The sequence below is a fragment of the Branchiostoma belcheri genome, unplaced genomic scaffold, assembly GCF_001625305.1.
Source record: "Branchiostoma belcheri isolate BF01 breed outbred unplaced genomic scaffold, Haploidv18h27 scaffold85, whole genome shotgun sequence".
Lineage (NCBI taxonomy): Eukaryota > Metazoa > Chordata > Leptocardii > Amphioxiformes > Branchiostomatidae > Branchiostoma > Branchiostoma belcheri.
This window is the reverse complement of record NW_017804520.1, coordinates 3,183-21,681: the sequence shown is the minus strand read 5'-3', so window position 1 is coordinate 21,681 and position 18,499 is coordinate 3,183. Positions and strand designations below refer to the sequence as shown.

Below are 18,499 nucleotides of genomic sequence, written 5' to 3'. Positions count from 1 at the left end.
ATATATATTAACCTTAACTTTAGCGCGAAGTTAACGAAATAGCATACCGGTCCCGTTATATGACTTCTTAATTTGCATAGTAACTTGTAAATTGGTTCTCTACTTCCAGTGTTTACATAATTGTGGGTTTATGGTGAAAAATGATTGGAATTTCATACTTGTGACTTCTAAAAATTAGTCTTAATCTACCTATAGGGTTTAGATTACACAAAATAGAAACATACATATAACAGATTACATGGTAAAGGAACACCAATACTTACACGAAATGAAATTTACATTATTCACAAACGATGGAAACATCTGTTCACAGTTCCATGGCTGGAAGTTTTCTCCACCGTGAAAGGAACGGGACAGACCGTTTACGACGCCTGGAGTGCCGGTCCTGGTGCACCTGTCCGCCACTTCAGGTGCCCGGTTGTAGAGCATTGGGAATCGCTCAACATCCAGAGGGTAAGTTTCTCCTTATTTTGTTTTGTTTGAATTGTCGCATACCAATAGTTTGGTAAAAAACGACAACATAAGTGTAACTGATCATTTTGATGTAAGACAATCGTGCACAACTTTCGTTGTATCATTATTTTTGTGTATTGTCATCAACTATACTCTAGGGCATACCATTAAATGTAATTAAACTTAGGCTTGGATTGAAGCATTCAAATTTGTTCTCAATACGTGGAATTAACTATTACTTAACAAGGAAGAACTTTTTGTCGAGAAATACAATTGCCATCTTTTGCAGGTAAAAGTCGTATTGGAGTTTAACTCCACCGGAAATGTAGAGCTCATTTTTAATGGGACAAACACAGACAAGTTCAGCTGGTTCTCCAGGTCTCTTCTGCTCTCATCTCCTTGGAACGACATCAACACCGAGACTCAAAACTTCTTCTCGATCAGAGGAGCCCCACAGTTTAAGAGGTAAATCTTGCGCCTTGTAAATAAACTTCGTACCGTATTAAGGCCTATATGACGTATAACTTTACGACGTCCAGACTAATAGGATTAATTGTGTTAATTGATACACGGCTTTCCTTGTTGCAGGTCTTTTTACATCAATCGTAACTGGGGTGGTTGCCCCAATGACGCTGGTTGGCTTGTAGTGGCCGACGGCGGTCCGCACGAAATATGCCCATGGGAGCAAGTCCCCGAAGATCAGCTGCCTTACATCCGTTTTTCTAAAACTTCAGGCTACGCTAACTTTAACGGTGCGTCCACTAATTAACTATCCCTATTCGTGTCCGTGTCTAGACTGGCAATTGTTAGGCTGACTTTTCATATTTGGCAATTATTTGGCAAGTTTTATGAATGCAATGATTTCATCTATCGCTGACCAAAACATATGGAAAATCGCTATCTTTTCACTTGTGTATATCCACTGCTTTAAGCATGTTAGGACAATCACTTAAGACGAAAACTTAAGACTTCCTGTTTGATATCCCATATAATTCCATTATTTTACTTTATTCAGGGGACGATATTGCAACGGCCGATCGGATGGTCATCTACATCGACACGCCCGGAAACAACGTGCTGTGCTCCTGCCCTGATGGACAATCTCTTAGTGAAGATGGCACCCGCTGTGGTTAGTGTTATTATCGTTTGTTGACAGATATGGTGTCTTATTATACCAATGGTTTGTTATAAGCATTCAGGCGGTATTTATGGTATAACTTCCTGTGTTTCTGTCGCTTGTCCTGAACATGCAGCGGTCTTCATTTTGTGGCAGGTGTATCCTAGCTGTCTAGCAGCTAATGTTGTAACTACAGGGGGCGTTTCTCTTACAGACATTTTCTTTCAAAGAGGTTAAATAATAAAATCACAGCAGATATTCATGATTAGGGGTATGCGGGACCTTAGGGGAGTTGCGTGGTTATAAAATTACTACCCTACATTTTGCTCCCCGTTGCTTGGTGATCGTTCTAGATGTGCAAAGAAAAAAGGAAGGGGGGATTGTAGTATTTGGAGGAATAAGAAAGTTCACTTGGTAGCTAAGCTTCTTTTGGTCTTATCGTGTCGTTTTAAACAGCTTGCCCAAGAGACAATTTGTGTTCATCTTTGAAAGACAGTAGTATTGTTTTTTTGCAACATGTGCTAAAAACCCACCTTAGATTTTCAAATAGATAGTGTCAGTGGATGTATACAGTCAACAGCATTATTTAATACTAACAGTTAGTTGGTGAATGACATGTTTTGTTAAGCCCCCTATTCTCGTTACCTTTTTACAGTGTGTCCAATAGCAGACTACGTCAGTTTTGACGGAGTTTTCTACAAGGACTTTGCTGACCCAAAGCCGTACGATGTGGCTAGTCAAACGTGTGCCGCGGACGGGGGACTGCTAGCCATGCCGAAGAACGACGCGATCAGCACCTTCATCTACAATCTGGGAGGAGCTGAAGTACGCTGGATTGGTCTGACTGACACCGTGAACGAAGGGCAGTGGGTATTCGCAGACGGCCAAACCCTGGCGTCATCCGGCTATTCCAACTGGTACCCCGGTGAACCGAACAATTCTAACGGGGGCGAAGACTGTGCCGTGGCCAATTTTCGATCCACCGACGAATGGAATGATGAACAGTGCAGTCTCCCACAGGGATTCATTTGTCAGTTAGGTATGTCTATAATTGAAAGCAAAAATATCCATTAATGGTCTTTTCCTAGATAGACAGCAAGGTAGCAAAACGCGATCAATTGATTAATTCATATCGCTGTATATACTGGCTTACCGTGTCGTTTTTAACAGTATGCACGGATGAAAAAGCGACCTGCACTGCATGGGGAGATCCGCACATCACGACGTTTGACGGAAGGGAATACGATTTCCAGGGTCCGTGCAGATACACGTTCGCCGCAAAATGTGGAAACAGCAGTGATTTTACTGTTGAAGTACAACAAGTCCCATCACCCTGGAACCCAACCGTTTCATACGTGCGCGAAGTTTACGTGTTGGCATACGGGTACGAAATCGCGATTGGCCAAGGCAAAGTTGTGACGGTTAGTGGGTTTATTACCTTCGGGCACGAAGGCATTGCTTTGGGTGTGTTTGTCAGTGAGTGTGTTTGTAAGCGTACTTGTGTCTCTACAGTTGGGTGTGAAGGGGGGGGGGGGATTCCCCACGCACAATAAAAAAGGTCAGACACGGAAAGATAATGTCTCAGGGACTGACAAGGAACCAGCAGGAAATTGGCAGTGAGAGTGTTGGCTTGGTACCAGTGGGAAAACATTTAAAAATTAGATAAGCGAAGTTCACAATTATAATGAATAAGACGAGGAATTCACAAAAACCTAGACCCCTTGAAAGTACAACAGACCATCTCTCTGGTTGTGCCGATCGAGCCACACAATTTCCAAAAACCTTCCGGGACATATAATGGGTATTTTTCTGCAAAAGCACGTGTTTGATTCATGTTGAAGTAAATAGTTCGTGGAATCGTTAAAGTGTGGACAATTTTAGTATGTAGATTCCTGGTAAACGCTCTTCACGCTAAAACTGTTTGGCAAATGCATCACTGGCAACATAGGATGTCCCAAGATTTGAGATAAACGTCGTTTTTAACAATTTTGTTGCGCTACTTACCATGAAATCCGTAAAAGAAGGCTGAGGTGATTTGGCCATATTCAGAAAAGACCCCAGATTTATTTGTATACGGTGCCTACCACCAAGACTGTGACAACTCCAAACCTAGATGAAGATCCCCGAAAAAAAGGCGGGACAAACTAGTTAATGATACTGGATAGTCCCTCAAGTTTGCAGAAAAAAGGCTAAGGACCGTGTTGCCTGGAGGGAACAAATGAAGAGGAGCAAGGGGCCAGTTCTGGCTTGATCATTTAGGCAGGTAGGCAGAACTTACCAAGCTTCGAAAATTAATAACAAACTGCAATGTTTTCCTCAAGGTGAAAGGGCCGCCACCAATGGCTACCGTCACCACCACGCCTCCCTTCAGCCAAGCAATGGGCAAGATCCAAGTCACACTGAGCGGAAAGTTTGTCCGAGTAGAGTTGACAGTATTGTGCGTGGTGATTCTCTACGATGGGAAGGAGACAGTTGAGGTCAGTACATTTCAGATAGCTTATGACTATTGTCCATTTGGCACGGTGTACAGTTGAAGTGATTCTAGGGTCTGGTATGGTGTTCACACTCAGCTTTATCGATTCCGTATTGTTGTGTTTAGACATCTATAGTGATTTTCCCTTGTAAAAGAAAATCGAAAATCGTGATGTACAGTAACTAACCAGTATAGCTGTCATTAACTCAAGGTCCTTATATGCTAAGTAGAGATCTTAGGGAATACATAAATAACAATGCTTATATAACGCTGCTACAGGTGAAGATTCCGAGTAGCTACCAGAACATGATGTGTGGACTGTGCGGGAACTACAACAACATGGGGACCGACGACCTTGTGATGCCGAACGGAAACATCGCCTCCAACGTGAACGAGTTCGGGAACAGCTGGGAGACCGACAGCAATACGTATGTTATGTTTGCTTTCTAAAAAGGGCTTAGCCCAGGAAGTTCCCGCGCATAACAAATGTTAGAAATGTACGTAGTTCAATACAGGTTATCTTTAAAAAGGCTATAATTACCGTCCATTTACAAAGTCTTTCCATGATTACGACGTCACATTTTCTGCCCACTTCAGTTGTTATGGTGACCGCCCTACCGGTGAGCCCCCGACCCAAGGACCGTGTAATCCGATCTACTCGGACCCGTGCAACGTGCTTACAGACACAAACGGCCCGTTTGCTGTTTGTCATGGCGATGTGGATCCTCAGATTTACTATGAAAGCTGCGTCTATGACACATGTGCGACTCGGGGCCGGGGCCTTTGTGCGAGCCTTGGGTCATACTACGACGCCTGTATTGGCACCGGCGTTTCTCCATTCACTTGGCGGTCTTCTGACCTCTGTCGTAAGTTTTGTTTTCAGACTCAATCTAATGTTATTCAACTTTTATGTGTTTCAAACCTTCTTACACATCTATCAAGAAAAGACTTGACGATAAACCACCATTTCGCAAACTGTGCCTGAGACTATGAACGAATGGTTTATTGTTGATGACATCGACAATGTATTCCCTGTTGTAGATGGAGCTGTAGTTCTATATTCCTAACATTGCAATTTAACAGCGAGAACAAACTCTTTGTCTTCGACAGCTATGAATTGCCCGGCAAACAGCACGTACTCATCATGTGCAACCGCCTGCCCTGCAACCTGCGCGAACCCCAACCCAGGCAACTGCGAGGCATGTTATGAAGGCTGTGAGTGCAATCCAGGCTACGTGCAAAGTGGACTGGACTGCGTACCTCAAGCGGACTGTGGTTGCACCGACAAAGATGGATACTACCACGCGGTAAGTGTGGTTTATTGTGTATGACAAAGTATCCTTGCTGTAAGTCATTACCCTCAATATTACAGCTGTTACTTACAATTTTTCGATGTAACATTTGATTAATTTATATGATTTCATTTGCAAAAGACACCCAGCATGAGTAACCTTGCATCAAATAAGATGGATTAGAATGTAACTTCCAAGCAGGCAGTGGTGCTGTACTACTATTTATACTGTTGCTTTAGCTAAACTTATTACCATTTCACGGAATTCTAGCTCGGAGCAGTCTGGGAATTAAGTGGTGATCAATGTCAATGCCATGCAGGAAACACGATCTTCTGTAAAGGTAAGAGAGTTTGAAAAAATAAAACCGAGAAGATAATTAATGTAATGTTAATCAAAGGTTTTTTTGGTACGATTGAAAAAAGTGTATCACAGAGGTATGAATTCCTCAACTCATTTCATTTTTTTCTATAAATAGAAAAAAAGATATACTACGTAAAAAAATCTCATCAGTGTTCTAAAAAGCTAGCTAGCCAAACGTAGTCAATTCATGTCGCTGCATTTACACCCTTACGTTACAATCCTGTCTTTTTTAACAGCGTGCACGGAAAATGCGACCTGCATTGCGTGGGGAGATCCACACTACAAGACGTTCAACGGAAAGTATTATGACTTCCAGGGTCCATGCAGATACACGTTCGCCAAGGACTGCGGAGACGGAGGTGACTTCAACATAGAAGTGCAACAGGTTCCAAATCCCGAGAACCCATTCGTTTCAAGTGTGCGCCAAGTGTACGTGTTGGCATACGGGTACGAAATCGCGATTGGCCAAGGCAAAGTTGTGACGGTAAGTGGGTTTATTACCTTCGGGCACGAAGGTGCTGTTTTGTGTGTGTGTGTGTGTTTGTCAGTGAGTGTGTTTGTAATTGTACTTGTATTTTATTGGCTATGTGTCTGTACTGTTGGGTGACGAAGGAAGGAGGGGGGTCCCCAAGTACAATAAAAAGGAAAGATAATGTCTCAGACGCTGACCGCACGTAGAAAATTGGCATTGAGAGTGTTTGCTGGGTGGCAGTGGGAAAATACATAGAGGTAGACAGAGGAATTCGCAAAATTGAAAAAAAACAAGTCATTCACTAAATCCCAGACCTTGAAAGCACAACAGACCATCAATCGAGCCACAAAATTTCCAAAAACCTTCCGGAGGTTTAAAATCTCCGACTTCTTGTTGTTCCTGTCCGGGATCTTCCCTCAAAAACATTAATTGAATGGCACATCATTATAACAGTAACTGATCAAATTGCACTAATGGTATATAACAACATACAATAATGATTGTCATTAGATAAGAACAAATAGTTTTTAAGTAACGCTAATTATTTTTGGTGTCGTAACACCTTAAATGAAACATAAAGGTTCTAATGCTATATTATATCACATCACAATAGAGGGCTATACAAGTTACTCCCTGCAAATGCAGATTGTTTGATCCCTGTGGAAGTTGATAGTAAATTGTTTCGGAAATCGTCAAGTTGCAGACAGCTTTAGTGTGAAGATTCCCGGTATACGGTCTTCACTTTTGAAACTGTCCGACAAAGTGCATCGCTGGTAATGTTTAAACAGTTTTTGAAACATATGATGTCCCAAGATTTTAGATAAACGTTGCAGTTAATTATGTTGCGCAACTTACTCCGCCTCTTGATAACGCATTGCAACGTTTTCTTCAAACAAGGTGACAGTACCGTCGACCAATAACGCTATCCCCGCCACGCCTCCCTTTAGTCAAGCTATGGGCAAGATCCAAGTTACCCTGAGCGGCATCTATGTCCGAGTAGAGTTGTCAGAGTTGTGCGTGGTGGTTCTCTACGATGGAGTTGACAGAATTGAGGTAAGCACATTTCAGACAGAACATGAGTGTTGTCCATTTGTGATGTGCAGCTGTAGTGATTTTCCATGTTCTGCACAGTCAGCTTTATCGATCCCGTATTGCTGTGTTAAGACAGTTTGAGCGCTTTTTGCTTCTAAAATGATGTGGTGCTGTGCAGAAACTAATTCAAATAACTGCCATCAATTCAACAAAACAAGATTAAAATCACTGTATGCTTAAACAGGCATGGGGAGAAATACATGTAACTCCCATATGGCACTGCTACAGGTGACGATTCCGGCTAACTACCGGAACATGATGTGTGGACTGTGCGGGAACTACAACACCATGGGGACCGATGACCTTGTGATGCCGAACGGAAACATCGCCTCCAACGTGGACGAGATCGGGAACAGCTGGGAGACCGACAGCAATACGAATGTTATGTGGATACAAACTATGTTAATTGAAATATTTTGAAATACTTTGAAATTGGAAACTACCGTAACGTGTTCTTTCATCAGTTGTGTCCATGATTATCAATCTGTGTTAACCTTTACAACTGACGTACTAAATATCATCAAGATGCATCCCTAACTTCACGAGGTATGCATATCATGATGCTCACAAGCACACAAAACACAAATCCCGTAAAACATAGCCTTAGTGAATGAAATAAATAAAACTTTTCGATATGTCTAGTGTCTTTATACAAACACTCGACTGCCCATTAAGGCAGTATTTGCTAACTTTTATTTGTAGCTCTGGGTCGTTATACGATGTAATCGGAACAAAGCCTTGACAATACCCCGAAATATACCGCAGTGCAATTATGCAGTGCAGCCCCAACGGCTGATTAAACTGTGGGAGAGAGTGAGTACGTGAGTGAGTTACAATGGAGTGGATTGTAAATGGTGTTTTGTTTTGGAATTCTATACAGTTTCCCAAAATATAAAATTACGAGAATTATATTATAGGAATCTACTGTTCTACTTTACAATTTTGACGTAATGTAGTTAATGACAGTTGCAATAATCGATAACTAATGTGAGAACTTTACGCTAATACTCTTTATATAATTATTTAAAAAATCTATAATTCCGTGTTTCCATGATTGCCTTGACCTTATCTGTCCACCTCAGTTGCCATGCCCGGCGCGGGAAACGTCAGACCCAAGAAGCGTGTGACCCAATTCATTCGGACCCGTGTAACGTGCACAAAGATCCAAACGGCCCGTTTGCTGCTTGCCATGGCGTTGTGGATCCCCAGAGGCACTTTGAAACCTGCGTCTTCGACGAGTGTGCAACGCAGGGTCAGGGAGTGTTCCTTTGTGCGAACCTGGCGGCATACTATCACTCCTGCATCGGTGCCGGCGTGCCCTCCTTTACTTGGCGAACGTCAGAACTCTGTCGTAAGTTCCGTTCTCAGATTCAATCTTTTGATTGTTATGAGCCTTAGACTTTCTTATAGATCCGTCAACTAAAGACTAGACAACCATCCGCCATGGCGCAAACTGTGCCTTAGATTGAACAGATATTTTACTGACAGTGACGACCGCATTGTATTTCCTGCCATGGATGTAGGTCAAGTTCTGTATTCTCAAAAATCTAACACCTGGAATTAACTCTATCTTTGTTGTTTATAGCTCTGGATTGCCCGGCAAACAGCAGGTACTCGTCATGTGCAACCGCCTGCCCTGCAACCTGCGCGAACCCCAACCCAGGCAACTGCGAGGCATGTTATGAAGGCTGTGAGTGCAATCCAGGCTACGTGCAAAGTGGACTGGACTGCGTACCTCAAGCGGACTGTGGTTGCAGCAGCAATGGTGGATACTACCATAAGGTAAGTGTGATTGATATTGAATGGCAAAATATCTTTGCTGCAAGCCACCACCCTGAATATGTCAGCTCGGATTTAAAAGCTGTCTTTGTTTAATATATATTCTTTACTATAGAAGATTGACTTTTATCACGCAACAATGTACAAGGTACAAAGTATGGCAGAAATGACAGAACAAATCTAACAAATCAGTCTACGTAGTACAATACTAGGTGATATGGGATGAAAAGGCGCTTATACAATCATTAAAAGAATTTCTTACGTTTAGACATTCTTTAAAAAACTGTCCTATATTCACAATGTATGGATTGTCAAAAGTCAACAAATATCTGAATTTGCTAGATGAATTCATGGCATATAAAATAGACACACATAATGGATGGGTTTGCGTGGTAAAGATAATTTGTAGATGCAGTTTTTAATGAGGCAGTGGTGTTGTAATTACAATTCTACAGCATGTAGATGTATGCAGGATAATAGTGACATTTTGCGCTGGACATGTCATACTACAGCTTCAGCTAAACTCATTACCATTTCACGCAATTTTAGCTTGGAGCAGTCTGGGAAGATAATGGTGAGGAATGCGAATGCCATGCAGGAAACACGGTCGTCTGTGAAGGTGAGAGAATCAGAAATCCTGAAGCATGCGTTCCTGACCAGGTAGTAGAACGTAACATTTTAACCCAATAGTATGTAGCAAAGTCATTCTAAAATTAATGCAGCTCATTGTTAGTTAGACGTCCATGCTTGCAGTATTCTTTATGAGTAACAGAGAATTTGTCAGTCTATACCGAAAAGGTCCCATAGTGCACGTACTTTATTTGCCATTCTGTAGAAATTGACGGATGCGTTCCCAACCCGTGCGTCGCCAATGCCGAATGCAAAGACGTTCCAGCCCCTGGGACCGGTGCAACTTGTACCTGTGCCACTGGGTATGAGGGAGATGGAGATATAGATGGAGCCGGATGCACAGGTAATAGTTCTACTACATCAAAGATGAAGATGTGCGTTAATACATTGAATGATTAATGTGATAGACATAGAAGATTATACCTCTATGTATTCCTTTCAGCGTTTGTTTGAGAGAGTCCTTATTAGGCTAACCACGCGCCTATTTATGCTACATTACTAATGATTTCAGAGTTGAAATATGTCTGAATCAGCATGAGGATTGAGATTATAGTATGCAGCACTGACAATAGATTGCTGTTGCTCTGGAGTCCAATGTTTCATCATTGTTAAGCAGTATACCATACATTTCCAGGGGGAATACTCTCGGGGCTGACCCTCGTTGATGCCGGGATTGGTCATCTCACCGTTTCCTGGACAGTCGTGGGGAGTCCGGTCTTGCGCTACAGGCTCCGCTACCAGCCAGCAGACGGGTCGGGCTCGTACCAGGACCTCTTCCCCGCACCAGAAATCGGAGTCACCTCGGCAACCGTGCAGGGACTGTTTGCAGACACGGAATACACCCTCACGCTCACTTCTTTTGGCGAGGACGACCAGAAAAACGGGGAGATCAGGGGCACATACACCACAGGTCGGTGATGTGAATTACTGATGCATTGAACGCTGGGCCAAGCAGGGGTTTGTGCTACAGTGCATATAGAGTTTGATGGTGTATCATTGGCCAATGCTTAAACATTGCTTAAACCTCTGGATCAGAAGGTTAGGGGTTCCAATCCAAAATCACAAATTTCCTGCTACCAGGGATTGTAGTTCATTGTATTGTTTTGTAATGTTTTTCCGTTTCGGTTCTCGCATTCAGATGTGCTGCTTGCAGTTCTTTATGTTCATGTATTGTTAGAAGACTTTGTTAAAAAAAGGTGCCATTGGGATTTTGAATGTAACTGTTTCTTAGCTTAGGGTTTGATGCTAGTCATGTAGTTAAAATGGAATCTTCTCGAATTATTCTCCCTGCATACCAACGTGGTTATACATGGTGCAAAGGAAAACAACTAGAGCTGTGTACCTAAACAAATTTTAGGTACAGGTACAGGTACAGGTACACAGGTTTAGGTACAGGTCCGGACCTGAACCTGTACCTGAACAATTCGACCAATTTATATGGTCTTCTGAACTCCTTCAATAACAAAAAAACATAAATAAACTTGATTGTTAAGGTTTATTCTTTGTTTATGGCGAATGCTCAGATAAAATATAGGCAAAACTAAGTGTTTTGTTTTCATGAACACGCTGTCCTTACACAGGGACCCATTGTTAACCACCTTTATACACATTTGAGGTCACAAATAGGCATAAAATTGGTGTGAAATTGTTTAGGTACAGTACCGGTACTGAGGGAGTAGGTATTTTGGACCTGTACCTAATCAATTTTTCCGGTACAGTATCGGTACTGCGTACCGGTACACAGCTCTAAAAACAACATTTTTTTTTTTTTTGCTGTTCCAGATCCGGTTGTGGTGAACGTAGTGTGCAACCAGGACAGTATGAGTCTGTCCATCCCCCGTGCGGCGCTGCCGGCTGTAAATGTGGAGAACCTGCACCTGTTGGACCCCGACTGTGGAGCTACTGAGGACGAAGACGTCTTTAAGTTGGAGACACACCTGCAGGAGTGTGGAACCCGGCAGGAGGTAGGACAGAAAACCTCAGTTCCTCCCAACCTAGAGTGTTGTTAACTCAAGTGGTCATCTTTAGATTTTCTGAGACCTACTGTGAAATGTACCTGTGCACTGTAAAATGGCATCGGCTAAGTGGACCAGGTCCAAAACAATTTGCTTCACTTAAAATTGTTCTGTATATATGACAGGTACCTTTTTTAAGCCAACTGATTTGAGGTTCTGTGCTTTATCCCTTTCAAATTGATGCATCTTTTGGTTGCCGTGTCTCTTATGTTTCCTCAGACCTCAGGAGACGACAAATTCATCTTCTCCAACGAAGTCATTGCCAGCCAAGTGACTTACGACAACGGTGCTGTACGTGGCCAGCCGGTAAACCTGCCCTTCCAGTGCGAGTTCCTCCGTCAGCGCAACGTTTCTGGTGGAGCCATCATGTATAACATCCCCTCTCCTCGGTAGGACCCTGCCTTGTGGCCTAAATATGCTTTATGTTTAACCGAGACTTGCGGATTCGAAGCAACTTGATACGTAGAATACTTCTGACGTACTGCCGAAAGGAACGAGGTGTCTTTAATGACTCTTATATCTTCTTAAACAGGTTTAGATAAACGGGATTGTACCCATCATGTGTGTACAAGTCTACGACTATTGCTCTTTGACAAGCAGTAATTTCTTTTACACACGAATAATTTTAACTATTCTATTCTCCCTTGGTTGAAATTATCGGATTTGAAGTCTGTTAACAATGCAAAGTAGTGAAGGATTCAGGTTTACTACCTCTTTAACCAGTTTTGCAATCTCCTTGCAGAATTCAAATCGTTGACGCGAACAACAGTTTCACCATAGAGATGCATATGTTCACTTCGGAAGACTTTCTTGCAACCTACGAGAGTTCTGATTTCCCGATTAAGGTCAGAAAAGTTTACCTTTCTCCTTACTGACTACTGTCATTCAGTAGTCTGACAATAACACCTAAGGAAACAACAAACCAGATAACGGCCTTGTACTTGAGCAATCTTACAATTGACTGCAGTCGTTCGACCTAATGAACTAAGAGAGAGACTGATCTTACACACCCCAGGTCTCACCATCCGACCGTCTTCACTTCGGCCTGAGCGTGGCGTCACCGCTGGACAACCTGGAGCTGTTCGCCCGTGACTGTGTCTCCACTCCCACCACCAACCCGGACGACTCTCCTAGGGTCAGCATTATCGACGATGGGTACGTGTTTGACTACATTTGCTTAGATATTTGATTACTTAGAACTTTGGTTGTTTGGTTGCGATAGGTGGATAATCTTGGCTGCCTAGTTAGTTAGTTTGCTGCTTGGTTTGTTGTCTGGCTACTAAGTATAATTAGCTGGCTGGCTGGCTAGCTGACCGGTTTCTTGGCTAGTTTGTCATTTGGTTGTTGAAGGTGGCTGATTTGGACTGCCTATAGCTTGTTGGTTTGCTTGGTTTGATTCTGGCTACGAAATAAGTAGCTGACTGGCTAGTTGACCGGTTTCTTAGCTAGTTTGTCATTTGGTTGTTGTAGGTGGGTGATTTTGGTTGCCTATAGTCTGTTGGCTTGATTGGTTTGATGTCTGGCTACTAAGTAACTAGCTGGCTGGCTTGCTGACCGGTTTCTTGGCTAGTTGGTCATTTGGTTGTGGTGGGTGACTTTGGCTGCCTAGTTGGTTAGTTTGTTGCTTGGCCTCTTATCTGGCTAGCTGAGAGTCCGCATGGCTTATTGGCTAGTTGGGTGGAAGCTTTGTTGGGTACCTTGGATTTTTTTTATTATTTGTTTTAATGTTAGTGATACGTTGGTTGGTGATAAGTTGGTTGGTTGCTTGGTTGGTTGGCTAGTTGGTTGGCTGTTTAGTGGTTTGTTTGGTTGGTTGGTCGTTTAGTGGTTTTGTTCGTTGGTTGGTTGGTTGGTTCGTTCTTTATGCAATAGTATGCCTTTTAGTTTACCTTTCAATATGGAAGGGTCTGGCTATAAATGACTTGTTCCATCTGAATCTGCAGCTGTCAGGTTGATGAAACTCTACAAAAGGCCGATGAACTTTCTAACGACAAGGCTCTGTACTACAGCGTGGCCGCCTTCACGTTTCCCAACGCTCTCGACCCCAGCCTGGTAAAATGTCACTTTGTGGTGACTGGTGGGTCGGGAAGATATGGGTGGTTAAATGCTTGGTGATGATTACAGTGGTTTATGCCATATATCTCAATGACAAGCTCTTCTAAAGCACATTTTCATTATATAGCATCATGAGTTTGAGTGCATGCATGTACCAGCACGAGTACATGCATGTACTCATGTACAAAAAACTAAAAGAAAAAACATATGTTCAAAAAGCTTGGCGGAAGTTTGGATCTGGTAACTGCTGTTTATGATTGCAAATGACATATTCCATTATTTCTCAGGTTTACTTCCACTGCACCATGATTATCTGCTTCAAGGACGACCCTGACTCTCGGTGCAAACAGGGCTGCATCCCGCCAGCACGGCGCAGGCGAGCCGTCTCAGACGGGACGGAGGGCAGGGTTCGCCGGGAGAGCAGCAGGGACAAGCAGGCGGACATCACCCAAGGACCGTTCCAGGTGCAGTCCGGAGAAGCAGGAATAGGTAAATGATGAAATACGTTTCTGCGAGCAGTAAGGAAGACGAAAATAATCTATTTTGAGAATGACTGCCCATAAAGCTAAACAAACACATATCTCAATGTGTTCTTGAAATTTGGGTTTCTGAAAATATAGTAGGACATGTGGAAGCATTTTTTGCATTTTGTTGTTCTAGATGCTGCCTATATTGTGCTTGTATTTGGATCTTTGTCTATTGGTGCTTGATGGTGAGAAACATGACAAAATAAAGATCCACTTAAGGCAAACTTTATAATCGTTTCTCTTGTTGCACAGGGCCAGCCGGAGTACCGCTGGGTACCGCGGTGGGAGCGGCTGTTGGAGTTGCCGGGATCATGGTGCTTCTGATCGTGGCCGTGGGTCTGAAGACACGTGGCGGTCTGGCCTTAGGGAGGAAGAAGCGCGATGACGACACTGTCGGTAAGTCCCTGTAGTTTTGTTCTATCACTTTGTGACAAGTTGATATTTGATACCAACTTATAATCAGTATAGTAGATATTGAATCAGTTATTTTGCATCTATATGTTTCATCCAAGAAAGGAAAGTAGATACTGATTAAGCATCTTTCTTGTAAACTGCAAACCACCTTCTGCTTTAGACGTTTTAAGTAAACTCGCAGGTTTCGACTTCTGAAAACTCGTTATTAGAATACTATCCACTAGACAAAGAAGTAAGATTTGTATTCTAGCAGACTGGAAATGCTGAATATAGCGCTCCGTCGATGCTATGTAACTATTACAATAAGTATGCGTGGCCTTAATATGTGTCTGTGGATTGCGGCACCGTTTTGATGAGTGGATTCTGTTTTCTCTGTCAGGACTGGATAACTACGCATACCAGAGTTGGGGAAAGATGAGCAAGGCTGACATTGCTGACACAAAAGCCTAGAGCGTTCTCCTTCCACCAGGACCACAGCTAAACATACAGAAACAATGTACAATTCTTAAGCTTGCTTGTAATCTTGACTAGCCTTCTTAGCACGTTCTACAACTGGGCTCTTGAGGCAGCCTTCATAGTGCGCTTTTTTCCTCTGTCATATCACTTCTATTTGTATCTGGGGGTCTTTTGGGGGCACAGCTAAGGAGGCTAGAGTTTGGCAATATTCGTAATAGAAAATATTCTTCAGTTAATTGACCTTAATCAGCATACCAAGCAGCAGACCAACAAAAGAAAAGACTCCCCGTCTATAGTTAGAGACAGGGTAGGGAACTTTATCTCATACACCAATAGCATAGGCTTTCTTCTATCTAAACTTCGTGAACTTTTTCATCATAAAGAACAGTATAAACTCTTCATATAAAAAAATAGAGATGCTGTAATGGACGTTATCATCATACCAAAAATAGTATTTTCTCGCTTAGTCTCTCTAGCTAAACCAAACCACTATTATAGGCTATCTAGTGACGCTTTGGTAAAGGTATAAAGCTAAACGTTAGCTGGTGGCTTCTTGATGTTCTGCTCGCGCACTGCTAGAATGTGGTTCATAGGAATTCGAAGGCTACATGGCTTTCTCTTACCTTTGAATTGACTGTAAGCCCTGCGTTGCAGTAGATGGTGATTTCTCTTACATTGTACTATTGCGTATGGAAGCCTCCTCTCTTCTAAGCGTATATACAAACTCTCTTTTGCTATTTTCATATTTTACAATATTTATGTTCATATTTACGATATACTCTTTCTTCTATCGTTTAGTAGCTTACTTGCTGCTATACCTGTTATTTGGGGTCGTCTTCTTGTTCTAATCGCGTACTGCTAGATTCTGGTGCAGATTACAACTAGACTTTATCTAAACTTCTAAATTTACAGTAACTGGTGTGGACAAGGTTTAAGGAAGCCTTCTCTCTTCTAAGTTTATATACAAAATCTCTTTTGATTCTTTCTTATATTTCAGAATCTGCTTTGGTCTATTCATTTCTTATATTAATTACTACGCAAAGAAATATCGCGGTGAAAAAATGGGTAATGTGACAATAACTCAATATGCCATACACAGGATTTAATGTGACATGGTTTACTTATCAATTCATATCACCCTTAGAATTGAATCAATAACCCTTACGGTACATCATTTCTATGCCAAATGTTGCATTTCATCCTGCAACTTACACGTTTAAATGGGGGGGGGGTGTATCTGAGAAACCGTTGTCTGTAAAATCTTTCTACACATAACATCTACACCAAAAACACACATTCATTCCGTACATACGGAATAAAGCGGAGTCATGGGGTCACATATCTGTTGTCTTTGTCCTTTCTAAACCATTCACTGACTGTAACACTAGCTAGAATATTCAGGTCCACTTGTCTTGAGACGAAAAAAATTATCAAGACACTGTAATTTATTAATACAGGCAGAACTTTGTTTCAAACTTCTATTTGACTGGCTAAAGATTTTTCGAAAACAAAGCGTACTCCTGGCGAGAATGTTTGGAAGTCCATAACATTCGTATCCCCCGGTACAAATGACGCAATAAGGCTCGTAGTCACTTCAGGCTATTAACATGAAAAACGTGTTCTGGCTCAAGGTTTTGCTGGGCAGAACCTTCTTTTCCTGGCGAAAATGTTTGGAAGTTCATATCGTTCGTATTTCCCTTAGTACAAATGACGCAATAAGGCAGTCGCCAATGAAAATTGGATTATCATGAAAGTTCATCTGTGTTGGTAGTAATCATAGTAAAACGTTGAACTTTATTCCAACACACAATTTACAGAGAGATCAAATTATCAGCGACCACTGTCGCCTTCATCAGGACAGCACTTCATCAGGACAGCACTGCCTGGCACGGTTCTGGACAGTCAGGCTGTGTCCCGTTCTGTGCCCGCTCAGGTACAGAATGACACAGGCACGGTTTGGGACACAGCAACTACTCTGGTCATTGGGTGCTGCCTCTGACTTTTTCACCGTATGATCTGCTTGGAGATTAGGCCTGTACACTAGTTTACATCGACTCCCCAGCTAATTGGCCAATTACGCTCAGCTCACACTACGTCACATTCATTCACCTTGCCTAACTGGCTAATAAATATTCCTTACTGGCGCCGGATGGTACGGAGATATCTGGACGGCCATTAATCTTAAATCTGTCCAATTTTCTCCTCAACTGACACCATCGGTCGTGATAGGGCATTGCGAACAGACAACGCGCCGAGTGGTTGTGAATGACACCTTAAAATCGCACACTTGACTCCTTCGAATCATCACCTTGATATCTCGTTAATAACATAAAAATAAGCACAATGATCAAATATAACCACAGCTTTGTAACAACGACATTGTAACATTTTCACCTTGTCGGTAACACACAGCGGGTACAAGTCTGTATATGACTTGTAAAAGGCCATCTTTGGCCCTGTAGAACAACATAGGTGGTATGATCCACTATTGATAAAATGGTGGCTCACACCCCAACATCTGACCAATCACAACCGTTCATAATATTGACGTTTACACAAATCTAATGATAGTAAGGTATAAACGTTAAGCACACACTTTATATGAAATTTAGTAATGTTCTTTACAAGTAAACTGTTGTCTCTTGATTGCTGTGTTGTAAGATGTAGATTGACAAGATGCACTGTGTTATGTCTTGTGATGAGACAAGGAAACATCCGGAGTTCCGTACATACGGAATAAAGCGGAGTCATGGGGTCACATATCTGTTGTCTGTGCCTTTTTTTTAAACCATCCACTGACTGTAACACTAGCTAGTGTATTCAGCTCCACTTGTATTGAGACGGCAAGACACTTGAAATGACCGAGACACTGTAATTTAGGAATGCAGGTAGAACTTTATTTCAAACTCCTATTTGACTGGCTAAAGATTTTTCGGCAACAAAGCGTACTCCTCCTGGCGAGAATGTTTGGAAGTCCATAACATTCGTATCTCCCGGTACAAATGACGCAATAAGGCTCGTAGTCACTTCAGGCTATTAACATGAAAAACGTGTTCTGGCTCAAGGTTTTGCTGGGCAGAACCTTCTTCTCCTGGCGAGAATGTTTGGAAGTTCATATAGTTCGTATTTCCCTTAGTACAAATGACGCAATAAGGCAGTCGCTAATGAAAATTGGATTATCATGAAAGTTCATCTGTGTTGGTAGTAATCATAGTAAAACGTTGAACTTTATTCCAACACACAATTTACAGAGAGATCAAATTATCAGCGACCACTGTCGCCTTCATCAGGACAGCACTTCATCAGGACAGCACTGCCTGGCACGGTTCTGGACAGTCAGGCTGTGTCCAGCTCTGTGCCCGCT

General features: G+C 42.3%; 1 protein-coding gene across 1 annotated transcript in view; it reads left to right on the top strand.

Annotated features, from left to right (window-relative positions):
* The window catches only part of LOC109486987, a 15,613-nt gene extending 484 nt beyond the window's left edge, over positions 1-15,129 (top strand). Inside the window, exons 2-25 of the mRNA XM_019790904.1 lie at positions 314-453; positions 743-918; positions 1,042-1,205; positions 1,469-1,582; positions 2,226-2,440; positions 3,892-4,047; positions 4,323-4,471; positions 5,085-5,242; positions 5,932-6,179; positions 7,065-7,220; positions 7,488-7,645; positions 8,342-8,511; positions 8,845-9,041; positions 9,588-9,657; positions 9,874-10,011; positions 10,303-10,578; positions 11,451-11,632; positions 11,903-12,072; positions 12,426-12,528; positions 12,699-12,838; positions 13,627-13,735; positions 14,026-14,227; positions 14,518-14,661; positions 15,059-15,129. Coding sequence (XP_019646463.1) covers positions 314-453; positions 743-918; positions 1,042-1,205; positions 1,469-1,582; positions 2,226-2,440; positions 3,892-4,047; positions 4,323-4,471; positions 5,085-5,242; positions 5,932-6,179; positions 7,065-7,220; positions 7,488-7,645; positions 8,342-8,511; positions 8,845-9,041; positions 9,588-9,657; positions 9,874-10,011; positions 10,303-10,578; positions 11,451-11,632; positions 11,903-12,072; positions 12,426-12,528; positions 12,699-12,838; positions 13,627-13,735; positions 14,026-14,227; positions 14,518-14,661; positions 15,059-15,129 — 3,806 coding nt within the window. The remainder of the gene's footprint in view (positions 1-313; positions 454-742; positions 919-1,041; positions 1,206-1,468; positions 1,583-2,225; positions 2,441-3,891; positions 4,048-4,322; positions 4,472-5,084; positions 5,243-5,931; positions 6,180-7,064; positions 7,221-7,487; positions 7,646-8,341; positions 8,512-8,844; positions 9,042-9,587; positions 9,658-9,873; positions 10,012-10,302; positions 10,579-11,450; positions 11,633-11,902; positions 12,073-12,425; positions 12,529-12,698; positions 12,839-13,626; positions 13,736-14,025; positions 14,228-14,517; positions 14,662-15,058) is intronic.
* Positions 15,130-18,499: the final 3,370 nt, after the last annotated feature.